This window comes from Phalacrocorax aristotelis, chromosome 22, assembly GCF_949628215.1.
Source record: "Phalacrocorax aristotelis chromosome 22, bGulAri2.1, whole genome shotgun sequence".
NCBI classification, from domain to species: domain Eukaryota; kingdom Metazoa; phylum Chordata; class Aves; order Suliformes; family Phalacrocoracidae; genus Phalacrocorax; species Phalacrocorax aristotelis.
The window spans coordinates 1577269-1593781 of NC_134297.1; the positions used below are offsets into that span (position 1 = coordinate 1577269).

A 16513-nucleotide genomic window follows, 5' to 3' on the forward strand; every position below is an offset into this window, starting at 1 on the left:
TCTATATGTACACAACAGAGCAAACTCTGCTTCTCTGCTTAATACACATTTCATGTTTCAGATTTTGCCAGAAAGACAAACGGTTTTGTTGCTGCCAGTTGTGAACATTACGCATTTGCCAGGGAGATGTCGTGCTTGTTTGCCACAAATGTAATTAGATGATCAATCACGAGGAGCTAAGGAGAAATACCGGCATTGCAAACAAACATATTTTTCAGTGTGCTGTTTGAAAAGAACGGGGAGTTAACTACAAAGGAGAGAAAAACTTTGGCTCTGCATTTACAGCCTCTCTTCTGGCTCCCTTTCCCCTGTCGTTTCCAGTGGGGAGTAGCAGCCAGATAGCAGATTTCCTCCAGTTGCTGAAAGACATCTGGAAAACACGGGAACCTGTTGAGAGAGGCTATTTTCCTCTGGGTGGCAAACTGCTTCTCAGACAGGCCATGCTTGAACAGGGGCACTCAAGGAAGTTAATGTAAAGGAGATTAGCCCAGACCTGGGTGTACGCCTGCTCCAAAGGAAGGGGAAAGCAGCAGAGATGCTCTGTGCGATGCAGGCATGCTGCTGCACTGCTGGCATCAAACACAAGGCTGCAACCTTGCTGCTCTGTCCTGCCCTTGACCTCCCAGTAAATCTATATCTGGATTAGCTCAGCCATACTAAAAATCTGTGTGGACTCTGTATGGGAATTAAAGTGGCTTTACTGGAGTTAATTCACAGAGGAATTTGTTCCATTTCGGGACTCTACCCACATCTGCATCCAAAGTCTCAGCTAAAACTAAGACCGTTTTGCCTCTGGCAGTAGTGTGCCGGGATACTGAAACTCAGCAAGGTCCCGCAAGGACGGTGCATAGCAAGGTGCCATTTGCACTACCTTTTCTCTGTATTTATGATCCCTTCCCTCTGCCTCCATATGAAAATGCACATGCCCGGACAAACACAGTAAAAATCACTCTTCCTTTCTTGTCAGCTTTTTAAAGTGTTGCTTTCTTCTCTACTGAGAAACTGTCAGCAGTAAAATAGGAAGTGCTTCTTAAAGCAGTACTGGAAGACTCACAAGACAGTCTAATGGCCACCATAATGCTTCCAAATGCATGAACTAGTAGAACTGATGCCAGTTCTGTGTCTGGAGATATTAAGATTATTTTTAGGACTGAAAACTCACACTCTCAAAAGTTAGGAATTGACAGAATTGTCTGTGTAATTGTAGTTTAGTACCATATGGATATGTACTAGAGACAGCCTTTAATTGCATGATCACAAGTTACACTGTGTTTTAGCTTCCCTATTTCATGCTAAATATCTGCAACTTTTTTTGTGTGTGTGTTCCCAAATTAAGACTTTTTTTTTTTAATGATACAAACATCAAATCTTTTCATTTGTAAAACATTCAAACATAAACTTTTACCTTTCCTCATAATGACCAGCTCCGTGGAAAGACAAAAATTATTGCTGTAAAAAAAGTTCTACCTAAAGCAAAAAATGTAATATCTTGCAGAAGCTGCAGAAGGAAACAGAAGAGAATTTTTGATCACTTTATCCAGGGCCTTCTATATCCTCCCTAATCCCTATCAAGTAAATGCGCAATAGGTGGACATGAGAGATGAGCTGTATATGGCTCCTCCTGCCACCAAGCTGCAATGGTCTGTATCATGCGCAGGGGTAGAATGACCATGGACACAACTCACGCTGTTCTCGCACGGCCCGTTTCTCCATGAAGCACATTCTGGTTTGTGAACTGCAGCCAGAGCTGAGAAGGAGCCAGAATAGGACCAAGGGGCTGATCTTGCATGTATCAAATCATTCCACTCCTTTTATACTCTTAAGATACTTCTCTCTGTTTCTGCTTTTTTTTTTAATCATCCTGCATTTTATGCATGTTTCTGCCTTCTCTAGATAGTTTTGCATTATCAAAGGGCAACAGGAGAAAAGAAAAAACTGTTGCTGCATTTAGCATTGATTTTTCCCTTCACTCTGAGTCACATAAGCTAACATTTAATTAATTTCTGACACTTTGACAGCTTTTAAGAAGACATTTGTAGAGCTATCAAACGCCGCTGATAGCACTGTCAGACAGACACTTTTTGAATTATCAGCTATTAAGGACCCATATGCAACAAATTTCCAAGGATTATTATACAAATTGTTCTTTGAATGAGAAAAGCACACAAAAGCTCAGTGAAACACAAAGAAATCATTGTTCCCAGGTGAATTTGATATTTGCAAATGTTTTGCTATTTTGATCACTTAAATGGTTTAATAAATCGAATTCACTTTGTCTTTTAATAAGAAAACTAAATGGCCAGTTTTGGGATGTCTGAGAACATGGCCAGATTTTCAGATCACAGTGGTTTTTATGGAGATACAGCTTGAGAAACAGGGGATGCATGATTTTAGGAAGTGCTGAGTGATGAATGAGGTCCCTTCAAGATCTCTCGAACCAGAAACCCCAAAACCAAGGTAGCCAAAATCTCCAGTTCCTTTTAAACAGCTCTTGCCGTTACTCTTTGATCATGCTCTCTGACATGGAATCGTTTCTTGATGTAGTGACTACTTCAGGCCCAGGTACAGATCTTGACACTTTGCTTTTAAACACACAGCACACCTGGCAAGGGATTGAAATGATCAACGTAGACTAATGCCATTCCAGAGACCCTCTGCAGCTGTGGGTGGCGGTTCGGGTATGACAACTCTAGTTTTGCTGGCCTCACTGTACTAATTTATCAGTTGGCAAAGCAGCGCTGTTCCAACAAATGGGACAGAGCTGTATTTCACCTTGCTCAGTGGCACAGCTATGCCTTGATGTTAGCGTTTGTCTGCCTCTGCTGCATGCCAGAGCCATGTTATTATGATCAGACTGCTCCACTTGCTTGCCTTTGGAGCATCTGGCACTAGTGGATTTGGTGAGCTCAGGGAACCTGTTAGCTCATGCAGTGAAATTCAGCTCAGTGCTCCTCTCCTCATGGCCTTTGTGGCTCTCTGAAAGGTGGACAGGGATGATCTGCAGACTGAGGCAATATTCGTATTTTAGCCCATACTTCAGCAAACAAATATTGTGTAGAAATCCCTTCTTTTCCTAGGTGTGTAGAAACTCCAGCAGGACGCAGATATGGTGTGGAAGTACCCAGAAGATGGTGCCAACCCTCATGAACACCCACTGCACAGATTCTGCCCTGGGAGATCCTAAGTGAGCCCACCTAAATGAGAGCCAAAAGACCCTCACCACACAGCCAGGAAAAAGTCTTTACAGTATACAAAATACACTGCAGTCTCTTTGCAAACATGGAATTTCTGTTTTTCATACGCTGGCACCAGACAGAGACCCCAATACACACACCTGCTGCTGAGCTCTGTCTGCCTGATGTAACTTTTAGCCATTTTCTTACAATGTAGACATATGTGCAGTTGGATGCCAACCATCTATGGGTATGCAGAGTGCCAATATCACTGCTTTGCATCAACTGCTGGCATAAAGTCCATATAACCTCATGGACATTCATGCATCTGCACTAGCCTGCACCAAACAGAAATATGACCTAAGAGATATCAGTTCCAGTGTAGTAGAACTACATCAGAGCAGACTTCGTCAGAGCAGAAACCATGACCTTTCTTTCACACACCCCATCCCACACTTGAGCTTTGTTTATACATCTTCCTCAGCAGAGTAGCTTTTTGCTGTCTGCATTTGCAGCTAATAACTCACAAATCTCTATATCCAGACAGCAAAATTGCTTTAGAATATTGTTTCCTCATTTCTGTTTAGTTCATTTTCATCCTTCTTCCTCTTCATCTATAAAAAGTGCTTGTAAGCCTGGGACCTGATCCATAGCCAGTGGAAACCAAAGGAGGACTCTCGGTGACAGCCCACTTAGTGTGTGCCAAAAATGGCCCAGCTAAGGAAGGAGAGAACAGAGGCAGCCCTGGGAGACAGAAAAAGTCCAAAAGGCTAGAAGACAGTTGCAGTTGTCTTTTCTATCTCTGGATAAAACAAACACAAAAACCTAAATAGGTCCTAGGGAACTTTACAGCAAAACCCATGATTTGTTTATACGTTACCTTTGAAAGAGTGCACAGCACGTGGCCATTGGCCAGGGAAGAAATGATGGTTTGCTGTGATGCTACAGATTCCAAGGAGACCTGTCTTCCCAGTGCCAGGAGCTGCAGAGGCTGTATTGTGGGATGGCACCCAGCCATGTCCCCACCATTTTCCACTTTGCATTGCAGCCTCACTGGGGGAACGGCAGAAGGCAAGCACAGTCCAGCCCTGACTTGAAAACTGCCACTGTCAAGTTTCATTGTCACTACAATTCAGTTCATAGGTTTTTTCATTTATTTATTTCCCTGCTGGAGGAAAAAAATAAGGAAAAGACAAGGGAGAAAAAAAAAAAAACACCAAAGTCCCATGAAGCACATGAAAAATAAACAAAGTGGGTCATGGCACATATGCCCTGAACTGTACACACCTAACATGAAGCAATTAGTGGTTAGGGAATGCCAGGGGAACCGACACAAGAATCCCAGGCACTCTGCCTGAATCAGCTGTAACCTAGAGTAACTAATACCCCTGCCGACAGACATTTAGAGGATGAACTGGAAATAGAAATTAACTTCTTGAATCCCTGCCTAGGTATCTGACCATCAGTTCAGCCTCCCACCTGGGTCTTCATTGCATTTCCAGTCAGTCAACCATTTGCACACAGGAATTCAGGGTAGGAGGAACAGGCTCCAGAGAATCCCAAGGGTGAGGAACCACATCTGTAATTGTTTTATTTTTATTTTACATGTTGGCCTTTGACTGTCTTTTCAACATCTTTGTGTCAGGGTGCAGCTGGAACCTGGCACTTTTACCTCCATGGATCCCCTAAACCTCTCTTGGTACAACGGTGACATCGGTGACAGGAACTGGAGCAAGCCACTCAATGAGTCCAGTGCAGACCAGAAGCCTCAGTATAACTACTATGCCATGCTGCTCACCCTCCTCATCTTTGTCATTGTTTTTGGCAATGTGCTGGTGTGTATGGCTGTATCCAGGGAAAAAGCCCTTCAGACTACCACTAATTACCTGATCGTGAGTTTGGCAGTGGCAGATCTCTTGGTAGCAACTCTGGTCATGCCTTGGGTGGTCTATCTGGAGGTAGGTGACCCCGTTTTCTTTTGCAGTACTAACTGTTTCTGGTGAATGTGTAGAGAGAGGGAAGGTTTAGCAGCCTGGACATCAGCTATTTCAACACCTCCTCAATTTCCCAAAACAAAAGTGGTTTTAATTTCATAACAGTTGGTCAGATTTTTCCAGGAAATAGACACGATACCAGATGACAGGGTGACTTCAATAATACACTGCTGTTCAGAGGGCTAAATTACAATCAAATTGCATTGAAAATCTGCCTTGGAAATAGAGTGGTCAAGAGTGAAAGGACCCAAATTTTGTCTTCAAAACTACGTGGCTGAACTGTTCATTCCCAAGCATAAGAATGAATCTGCAACAACATCATGGGTGTCACACTAATAAATAGCATCAAATAGTAATCAAAACCCTATTTCTGAAGGACTACAGTAGTAAGAGCAGGCAACTGTAGAAGGAGGATGTAAATCCAGAGCTTTTATGTCACAAATATGAGAGGAAGAGAATCACAAGTGAGCTAGTCTTCACATTGCTGCTGTCAGCACATCACTTTGGTACGAAAGACGTCTATGCTTCTGCACAGAGCACCATATTTGAGTGGCACTGAGGTTTGTGAAAATCAAGTACTCCCAAGGCTGCCACCTGTTTACTTGGTGGCAAATGACTCTTGCAACAATAAATAGCCTGAAAAAAAGAAATTTCTCTCTGAGGAAAGAATAAGAGATGATACACAGCCCCTCTCCCTTGGAACCCTTGGCTGGGATGCCCATGTTCTTTAGTCAGCTGACAGCTGGCATGCTGGTGGCAATCACAACCATGACAGAATGAACAGCAGTGAGAAAGCATGAGTTTGAAACTATATTGAAACTATAAAATTATATACTATATAATTTTCAGGCACTTGTTTATGAAAGAAAATGATAAAACAGAGAGGAGAGCAGGGGAACAAGCCACAATCAATTAGCCCATTAAGTATTAATGCAGAGCAAACAAACCCTCTGACATGACATAGGCTGTTGAGAAACCACAATACTAATTATCACTCTAGTTAATTATTGTTTTCATGGCACTTTAAAAATGTAAAGCATCATGCATCTGCTAAAGCTTATTAAGATGAACACAGGCTGGTTGTGACTGTAGTCAATGCCTCTGGGACTAGTTACTCTCTTCGATTATATACCTGTTTTGTGACAACCCATTTTAAGCAGGTGCTTATGCTGTGAGAAGCTCTTGCTCTCTTAGGCCCAGGTACAAGGGTCTCTCAAATGCTTCTTATTTTAATGTGGAAGAATAAAGCATAAATGACACAAGATGCTTTCCCCTTTCTGAGCTCATGTGTGCATGGAGTGGGTCAGGAACCTCAGCTTCCTTAGTCTGCCAAGTAGGACAATCAGGACACTACATCTCAGCAATACCTTTCTTTTTTTTTCAATTGACTTTTGCCCTTGCTGCTCTTATCCACACACTGCTAAACCTACTGCTAGCTTGAAGCAACAAAACCCATGACAAATACTTGTGGACAGAAGGAGCCATTGGACTGACATGGGTTAGGCACACTGTGGTCCCTCTCTGGGTCTGCAATCTGAAATCAAAAGTGGCCAGAACCCTTTGGCCTGTAAATACCTTCATTTTTTTTAGGCCTTGCGTCACAAGCTTGGGCAAAAATGGATGTCAAAAGGAAATTCCATTTAAAAATCAGCCTCAATGCAAATAAATCTTCTACCTCCAAATTTCTGAGGCTTCTCCTACATAAATGAAAGCATTAAGAGAAAGAACTGCTGCAATTTACAGCATCTCCCATAAACGCAAAACTATGCATTCAGGAAACTGATATTGCAGAGGCTTATATCTGGCTGGAAACCTTTGCCTTTAAGCAAATTCTCGTCAAAGTTGCTGATGTAACTGTCTATTAAGTACTTTTTAAATCACTGAGTATTCATCTGTCACTCAGGCTTCAATGCAGTCATTCTTTCTTCCTTCTTTATGCTGCCTATGGTTATGTATATCAGAGCAGAAATAACTGAAGAATAGATATCTTATTCATTCTATTTCCAAATGCAGTAGGACTCTATTTTTATTAGAGGGAAATATACTTTTTTCATCACATGTCAAATACAGCAGCCCTAATAATTGCTATTAAATTTAATTGGCAAAGTTCAATTTCAATAGCAAGATAAGTGAAGAGAAAAAGGCTACTGGTAACTGGAAGTATTATCATTAGTTCTTTGTCTTTATCACAACATATATAGTGTGTCAAAGACTTCACTCTGAATTAAATTAATTTCGTTCACAAAAAAAAAAAAGAGGAATTTCTGCCCCAATTTTTTAAGCTAGCAAATGAAAGTAAACTCCTTCTCCTCTACTGCTGACCTTTGCTAGGTATAATTGCAAAAAAGTGCCTAATAAAAAGCTGTAAGTACAATTAGAGGTGCTTGGGATATCAAATTAATGCATTTCCTTCCTAATCATTCTTTATAATGCTTCAGAGACCTGTTTAAGCTCCTGCATTGTTCACTCTGACTTTGAGGAGACTTGCACACCCTTACGTCACTGGAATATGAGCCCAGGTTTGTGTTTGCTGTTTGGGCTGCCCAACTCAATAGAGAGTAACAGGATGGAATTAGGAAGGACAAAATCACACCAGCCCTCAGGGGAATGCTCTAAAGAATGGAGCAGATGGAGCAGAGTACTTCCTTTGTGGCCGTGTCATCATTTGAGACCTTTAGACTAGACAGGACGAAGTCCTCCAAAGCACTCAATAGCAAACAATCCTACTTGACAGAGCATGTGACTGATTGCATGTGACCTGATTACAGCTGGAACTTCTTTAAACAAAATTTTGATCCCTTTTGAACCAGCAGAACTCCAGCTACAGCAAGTGTCTATAGCTTCGTGAAAAGTTCTCCTTTAGAACCTCTCAATATCATATCCTCAGTGAATTATTTTCCTGACCTTATTCTCTCTCTTTGCAGGTGGTTGGTGAGTGGAGGTTTAGTCGGATCCACTGTGATATCTTTGTAACCCTTGATGTTATGATGTGTACTGCCAGTATCCTCAACCTCTGTGCCATCAGCATTGACAGGTGAGAGCTCCACAGCAGCAAGTCGTGTCAAAACCGTAGTAGCAAGTCATAGCCATCTTTAGATGGTCTAATTTTACCTGTGACTCAGACACTTGAAAATGTTGAGAGCTAGTGTTGTTGACATCTTTTGAAGATCAATTTAGAGGACCTAAATGAGGTCTGAGCAGGGATTCCATCAGAAGCAGACATAGAAACACTGGTCTTGAGAATGTAAATGGAATTGTCTGTACATGCCCCCATTAGTTCAGTCCTTCTGATTATATACTTGAATGATGGAGCAGACATTAGTGGGAAGGCAGTAGCTCAGAGAGAGTGGAAGAAAAATGCTATGCTATGCTGACTCCAGCCTCATGGCTTCCAAAACAGGGAACACAGACATCTTGGAGATTTGTGAAACCATATTTGCCCTATATTCTCTTGCTGGACTAGCCTTTCAGACACAGTAACTAGGTGTAGTTTCCCAGAAAGATTGTCAGCACTGGAAGAATAACAATAGACTTGGAAGAATAACAATAGACTGGGTTTGTGTCTTCACACTGCAGGTACACAGCAGTAGCAATGCCAATGCTGTATAATACCCGCTACAGCTCGAAGCGCAGGGTCACGGTCATGATTGCTGTGGTCTGGGTGCTTTCATTTGCCATCTCCTGCCCAATCCTCTTTGGCCTCAACAACACAGGTGAGTGTTACGCCACCTGCAGCTGGCTATTGGCATCTTCCTGGTTTTACTGGGTCCCCAGGTAGTCTTCTGTTACAAGTCAGGAATAAACATGGGGATCAGGTTTTAGGTTTATTGGGATGTATCCATCCCTGTTTCAGGTGTCCTCTCCCGGTGTCATCCCAGGCTATTTCTGTCAGCTGCTTCTGGATCTGTTTCACCTCTTGCTGTTCCAGACCAGTGTTTTAGATGCATCAGGACTGAGGTTATGTAGAAGTTTACACAACACTCGTCAATGTTACATTAACATTTGTCCACTACAAAATCACAATCCCTCTTATACTAAAACTTGTGAAAAGGAAAGTCATGGGAGAAATAGCTTCACTGAGACAGGAGAGAAAAGAACTGGCTGTTCAGCCATCAGTTTCATAGGAAGACTGGACTGTATACAGCATAGGATCGGCAGGTTTTAGTTATAAGGCAAGCAATAGCCAGGGACTCTGGGTCCGTATGTGACTCCCTATGACCCAAGGGGAGTTTGCTATTCTGTAGTGCTTCTAGCCGACATGGTGGTCCCCCCTAGAACCCGAACCGCTTGCTCTCTGGGTATCTCTACATCTCCTGAAAGAGGGAGAGAGAAAGGGAAGCTGGTGCTACCTCCTAACAGTGGGGACAACAAGCCTGAAACTTTTTGTCTTCCAGATGAGAATGAGTGCATCATTGCCAATCCTGCCTTTGTTGTGTATTCCTCCATCGTCTCCTTCTACGTTCCCTTCATTGTCACCCTGCTGGTGTATGTGCAGATTTACATAGTGCTCCGGAAGCGCCGGAAGCGTGTCAACACCAAACGCAGCAGTCACAGAGTGGACTCAGGCACACAAGCCCCACTAAAGGTAACTAAACCTCTGCCCTGTTCTCAGCAGTATCTGTCCTTTTCCCTTCCTGCTCCACTTCGTTCCCCAAAGCTCTTCCTCCTCTCCTCAAATGACACTGGCTGGACTAGGTGAAAAAGTGGATCATAAAGGTGAATGCTGTGTCCTGTGCCGTTCTGGAGTCTCAGTTGCACACTCTGGATTGTCAGGCCACTGGCTGCTGCTTCACAGGCCTTCCTGGATCTCAGGGGATGCTTCATCAGCAGATCTGTTGCATTAGGAGCTGCTTCATTGACCAGACTGCATGTCCTTTGTCTCTGCTGAGTTTGGGTTGGGGTACCCAAGACTACCGGCTATACTATTTTCTGAATCAGTCCTGCTGTTGTGACAAAGAAGTTAAATGGAAATTGTTTGGGTGGGTGGGGTGCAAACTACAACACTGGTAATGATACCTCTGCAGTGAAAAAAGCCTCTGAAAGCATGAGATATATATATAAGTGGAGTCCAGCTGAGCATGTTAAGTTTGAGACTGCTGTCAAAACACTACTCTCACAGCACGTGCAGAACAACCAGTAGGAATGTATGGTCCCAGAGGCACTACTCCAAACTGCATTGCCTCAGAGGCCAGTGTCATGTCAAGCACAGGAGGCAGCGAGACAGGGATAGACTGGAGCATAAGCAGATCTTTGTGGTTTCCTTCCTTTGGTGAAAAGCACAGGGATACTTGCCTCCATTACTGCTTCTTCAGAGTAGTCTTGCATCATTCTTAGCACCTTAGTCACATATTAATTTCTGCTTCATGCCCTGTGTTTGTACTTCCACATGCCTCCCTTACCAGCTTCCCTGCCCAATTACTATCTGCTTGTGTAACCTCTGAGCTGGTGCTTCCCCCTTAGGACAAATGCACTCATCCAGAAGACGTCAAGCTCTGCACAGTTATTGTGAAGTCCAATGGGAGTTTCCAAGTTAATAAACGCAAAGTGGTGAGTGTTAAAGAGAAGTGGTAGCTTTCCAGAGCATTTAGCTTTCCCCTTATCTCCTCTCAGGACGCAAAATGTATTTATGTAGGGTGGGAGAAAAATAAACTAAGAACAAAGGTTACCATTCAATCTCAAAATTTAAATATTCTTCCCATTCCTTAGAGTGAAGCAGGGGGTTTAAGATCATAGAGCTCAAAAAGCCAGACTAAGCTCACCTAAAGATCAGCTATAAAAGCCATGACATTTTAACATTTTGTGTCTTGGATTTTCTTCTCCTCTCTGTTATTTATTTTAAGTCTTGGGCTGCTTTGGCTTTGTTGGGTTTTGCTTGTTGATTCTGGTTTTATTTATTTATATTCTGAAAACCTAAATAAAACATATGGGGAGTGGAGACAGTGTCTTTCCCATTTCTTAGCCTCTTTGTGCAATAAAGGAGAGTCATTCACTGCAGTTCTGTTGATCCCGCCTACCCCAAAGTATTCTTATCTGCAAACACTTTACAGCCCTTACTCCAAGCATCTTCCAAAAATGTAGGGGGGGAGAAGAGGGATTGATTGTTCTTCAACATCATCCCGCTTCACTCTGTAAGGAATGTTCATTGCTCCTCTCTATATATTTATCTGTCTTTGTGTTGTGGACATTTGATTCTTGTCCAGGAGGCGGAGAGTCACATAGAAGAAATGGAAATGGAGATGGTGTCCAGTACCAGTCCCCCTGAGAAAACCACCATCAAACCAGCAGCACCAAGTAACCATCAGTTGGTTGTGCCAGTTGCTTCTAATCAGGGCACCAACTCAACCCTGCAGGCACCGTTGGACAGCCCTGGGAAAGTCGAGAAGAACGGACATGCCAAAGAAACCCCACACACAGCCAAGGTCTTTGAGATCCAGTCTATGCCCAATGGCAAGACAAGGATCTCTCTCAAGACTGTGAGCAGGAGGAAACTATCACAACAGAAGGAAAAGAAAGCCACTCAGATGCTAGCCATTGTACTCGGTGAGAGTGCGCATTGGCTTCCTCTTGCATTTCTGCACAAAACCAATAGCTACCCAGGATTAGGGTAGCCAGTCTGAACGCCCAGTGTAGACTTTTTCCAGGGGTCCACAGAAATATTTTTTACTGGATATGTAAGAGGATAAGTAGGCAAGAGGCTGCCAATAGGAAGGCTACCTCTTTCCCGGCTAGGAACAGTTCACAGCGCTGTACAAAAGGCTCAGAAAGCTGTCTGTCTATCTGTGGGGTGTTTGGACTGCCAAAAGGCAGCTGGGTGCATGGCCAGGAGAGCTAGTTCATGGACTTTCTATAGAATACAAAAGGCAGTATAGCTCAGCAAGGAACTGGCATCTCGAAAGGGCAGATTCTTTGATGTAACTGATCTGATTACATCAGCAAAGAAGTTCTTTAGTACCTGGATACTCAGAATATAGACTGAGACTTAACAGACGAAGGGCTTATTTCTCAAGGAAACATTTTCCTTTATACCCAAAAGAACCTTACTGTTCTCATAGCCTCAAAATTTGTCCAACTTTCAGCAATCAAAATCTGTCTCTTTCCTTTCCCCCAGGTGTTTTCATCATCTGCTGGCTCCCATTCTTCATCACTCACATCCTGAACATGCACTGCGATTGCAACATCCCGCCAGCTATGTACAGCGCCTTTACGTGGCTTGGATATGTCAACAGTGCTGTCAACCCAATTATTTACACCACATTCAACATTGAATTTCGCAAGGCTTTCATGAAGATCCTCCACTGCTAAAAGCAAAAACAGCAACCACATTTTTAAGAATGAGAAAAAAGAAACCAATGCCATTCATGCACACAGACGGGCAGGTCTTGAGCTCTTGTATTGCGCACGAGGCCCACAGTGTTACAACAGTGCCATGCCCACGTGCCTCTTGGTGGGGATGTAATGAGGACTTTCATCTGGGAGGTTGTCTCATCCCTCGAGGTGACCTTCAGACTCTGGGACACCAATCCCAAGGGCACTTTTCAGAGCTACCCTCACACTGTGTTTAAAGTGGAAGCAAAAATCAAGACACACTCACTTGATTCTTGCCTGTGGCCATCTAACCTTGAGTGCATTAAACACAGACAGTCGCAGAGCCATGTGAAGGTAGCGATAGGTCACTGCCGCTACTGGCTTGCGTGTTATGTCATTGATACAATTCTCACCAAAGACAAGACCATCTTTTCTGCTTTGCAATAGAAGCCAGACAGAGCTTGCGGAAAGTCCGTGCAATAGCTTTGCCTTCACCTTGAGCTGACTTACCCAATATTAAACTGCTGAAGCCTTGAGAAAAAAACTTTAAGAGGTCCCCAAATGGGCTAAGACGGTTCTGCCTCCTACAAAACCAATCCCTGCAACAATGTGGGCCTACAAGCAATGGGCAGAAGGAAGAAGGAGAGCATAAGCCTCATGTGGGATCACTACATCAGTATAAATATGAATAAATAGGATGAATTGAACAGAAGCCCAAGCCAAAAAATAGATGGAGAGAAACTAAAGAAGTGATACCTTGTATTGCATGGTATACGTTCAGATCAAACAGGACACCAACTATCGTCTATCATCAGCCAGCCCAGCAGCTATTTCTGCCCACCAGCATTTCATCTCCAGTCTCTTACAAGAAGTTGCAAAACTAGGTGAGAAGCGTTAGTGTGGTGAATGTAGAAACATGAAGACAGTGTGCCAGGTGAGGCATCTGCAGCCATGGCTGTCTCAGATGTGATCTTGAACAAGTTAGCTAAGTTAGGTCCAGTTCTTCTCACCTAACTTCAGGGCACCATGAAGCCAAGGACCACCTCAGATATTATTTGCCTATGTCTCTCAATAGAGAGAGCGCAGAATAACATTGTGCCTAATTCAAAATAAGAGTAAACTAGGTAAAACTGTGTGTTTTGGAAAAGCCAGAATAAACCCCAAGAAAGTCCCTAGCTGGACCAGCTCCTGTGTCCAAGTTGGACTCTGGAAAAGCTGGATGTTTCCAGTATACCTTCCCCTCTGATATCTTTCATGGATGAAAACAACTGAAAACCCATAACAGCATAATTTCATCATGCTGACTCTGGCATTGACAAATCCACACTGTAGTTAGGAATTGTACTCAGTTTACAATAGATTTTGTAATATCTCTGTAAATAAAATATAGTAAGATGGATAAAATTACACGGAAAAAGATCTGGCTAGAAATTAATGTAGGATCTGGACATCTAGATGATTACAATAGCCATATGCACAGGCAGGGTCCAAAGTTCTAGTCACCTGCTGTAGGTCCTATGTATTAACTGAATAAGAGGGTACGTGCTCATCAGAGCATTTTGTTGACATATGTGAAACAGGTGTTGCATGATGCTGTCACACCAAAATGTTATGAATATGGAAGATGGGGCCAGTCACCCTTCTGTCTTAGCATCGTAATGCACAGCTAGGGAACCTTTGTACTTTGTACCTTAATAGGATTATAGGCAAGGGAAAAAACACTTCTTACAGAAGCACAGGAAAGTTTCCAATCCTTTTTTAATCAGAAAATTGGAAACACTAACTCAGGAGATCTCAGGCACACATTATCTGCTCTTTTTCTTTTTCCTCCCAATTTTAACGAAGCAAGTTCACTCGGTGATAGGAATCAACTCAGACTAGTATTAATTGAAAGATTCAAAGAATAATGTAAAGTCAGTAGGTTATTTGGTGGAAAAATGATAACAAGATACCGCTCAATTTTCTAACATATTTACAATCGCAAAGCAGAAAGGTGCCATTTGACTTAGTGAATTAACAGGTGGGGAGCTCAATCAAAATAGAAAATAATACGCATATGGAAGTTGCCATAGGTGATACTTGCTCTGTACTAAAACCTGGTGTGAGTCCTCAAAACGAGGACTATGTGAATAATGTCTTAACTTTGTGCCATAATTTTATTTTGTTTTCAGTGTTAACCAAGGACAAAATCATCATCTTCAGTACTGTGTACCTCTTTCAAAAACTTTGTTTCTGAATCTAGATGCAGAACCTTATAGCTCAACTCACCTGAACTACTAGATGAAAAAACTCTTCCAAAACATCGTGGAGGAAAAGAGCTGCTGAAAAGGGCCTATGTCCTTCATACATTTTTCTAACTTGGACTAAAAAAAAACAGGTGTAATTTCCTGGGGATTAAGTATTTGTTGGGAGAAATTACCTGCAGCCTACATTCATCGCAATGACATATTAAGCCACTCATTCCTAACACTCCAGACTTAAAGGTATCTTGTGGGAATATCTGTATCCCCACTGCCCTTGGAAAGGCGGTAATGCCACGTCTGTTCATCTCCTCTGCAGCAGGTTTTCCTTTCCCACAACACATCTACACTTAAAGACAAGAAATTAAAGCACCCATGAATCAGGCCTTCATAACTCTTTTCGAGAGAGGACCGAGATATATCATCACCTCTGGCTTTACAAAGAATAAACTAATACCAAGAGCAAGGACAATCTTTGCAATCTGTTTGTACAGCACCTGGCACAATGACAACCAGCCCATAGCTGTGATGGAAGCTGTTTGTAGAAACTTCTGAAAATTACGAGGAGTCAGTTGCATCATACAGCACTCTGAGGACTCTTGCCCACATATCTGAGTCTGTTACTTCCACGCTGGAAAAAATACTGCTTTCCCAAGAACTTCAGATTGCAGGACATGCTGATGATGGTAAGGGTGCTGATATATTTTTAAAAACACACTAGTGAGATTTCATTTCTTCACTCCTGAAGAACTTACAACCCTTGCTATAGTCCCTATTTTGTGATTCATTATTTGTAATTGAAGCTTTAGTTCTGCTTATTGAGTTTTCCTGTTCCTGCTTTTCTTCCCTGTGATTCACAGCTTGCTGAAGCCCATGTGGCTCTCTGCACCCCATGAACAGGTTTTAATTAAGAAGCTAGTGAATTCTGCCTGCACTGTGTTTGGCGCTTGCCTGCTTGCTCCCACTACAGTCATGATACTGTTTATCCTCCTGATTGAAGAGTAAACTAATTACAGTAGGTCTAACCAGCTTATTAAATCCTGCTGAAATAAAAAGGAAAACAGAAGAAAAAGCCACTACCTCTGTGGTGAAAATCTCCAGTGAAAACATGACTCCCTGAAGAGTCAGGAATGTATAATACCCATCACAAATACATGTGACACCAACAAATGTCTTCATGCAGCACTGTAATTAAATAGACTTGCACAAGCTACCCTGATGTTATATGCTTATTTCTTTCTTTTTGCCAGAAGCAGCACCAATGGTGTTTAGGTGTAAGGGATCAGACTCTAGGGACCTACATTTATGCTATGCATCGTAAAAACACTCAACAGAAAAAGATGGCCCTCAGAGGAGATCTGGTATTTTTTCTGACTTGCTTTTCAGATTAGTTGCATTTTTTTCTTTTTCTCCCCTATCCTAGTCTATCCTATCCTTAAGAATTCTACCTTTTGTCTAGACTGAAGCTAGGAGAATCTGACATGGGAAAAAAAGGGTGCAGAAGGACGCAGACAGAAAAGAAAATGTTCTTAAATTTGTCCATCTCTCTTCTCTTCTAAACAGAAGCAGGCTGGGGAGGATTTGGAGGAGGAAGGGATGAAAAACAGATAAGTACCAGGCCAAGAGCAGTCATGCTGGTACTTCTGGTGTCACAACAGCTGCCTGTATTTACTTTTTGGCAGTACCCATTCACATCTGGTCCGTAGCAGTACAGGTTCAAGATGGGGACTGAAAGCCACTGCTCTCACTGGGACTCCGTTTGTCTGCCTGAGCTATAAAAGTTTAGGAAAACAAATCTATG

The 16513-nt window shown here is 42.5% G+C and overlaps 1 protein-coding gene across 1 annotated transcript; it reads left to right on the top strand.

The window, feature by feature from the left end:
• Positions 1-4813: 4813 nt before the first annotated feature.
• On the top strand, positions 4814-15429 carry DRD2 (dopamine receptor D2). Its single transcript, XM_075116369.1, has 7 exons — positions 4814-5131; positions 8092-8201; positions 8744-8880; positions 9562-9752; positions 10628-10714; positions 11368-11707; positions 12276-15429. Exons 1-7 carry the CDS (start codon positions 4850-4852, stop codon positions 12467-12469), a joined length of 1341 nt encoding a protein of 446 aa, XP_074972470.1. The 5' UTR covers positions 4814-4849; the 3' UTR covers positions 12470-15429.
• The last annotated feature ends 1084 nt before the right edge of the window (positions 15430-16513 follow it).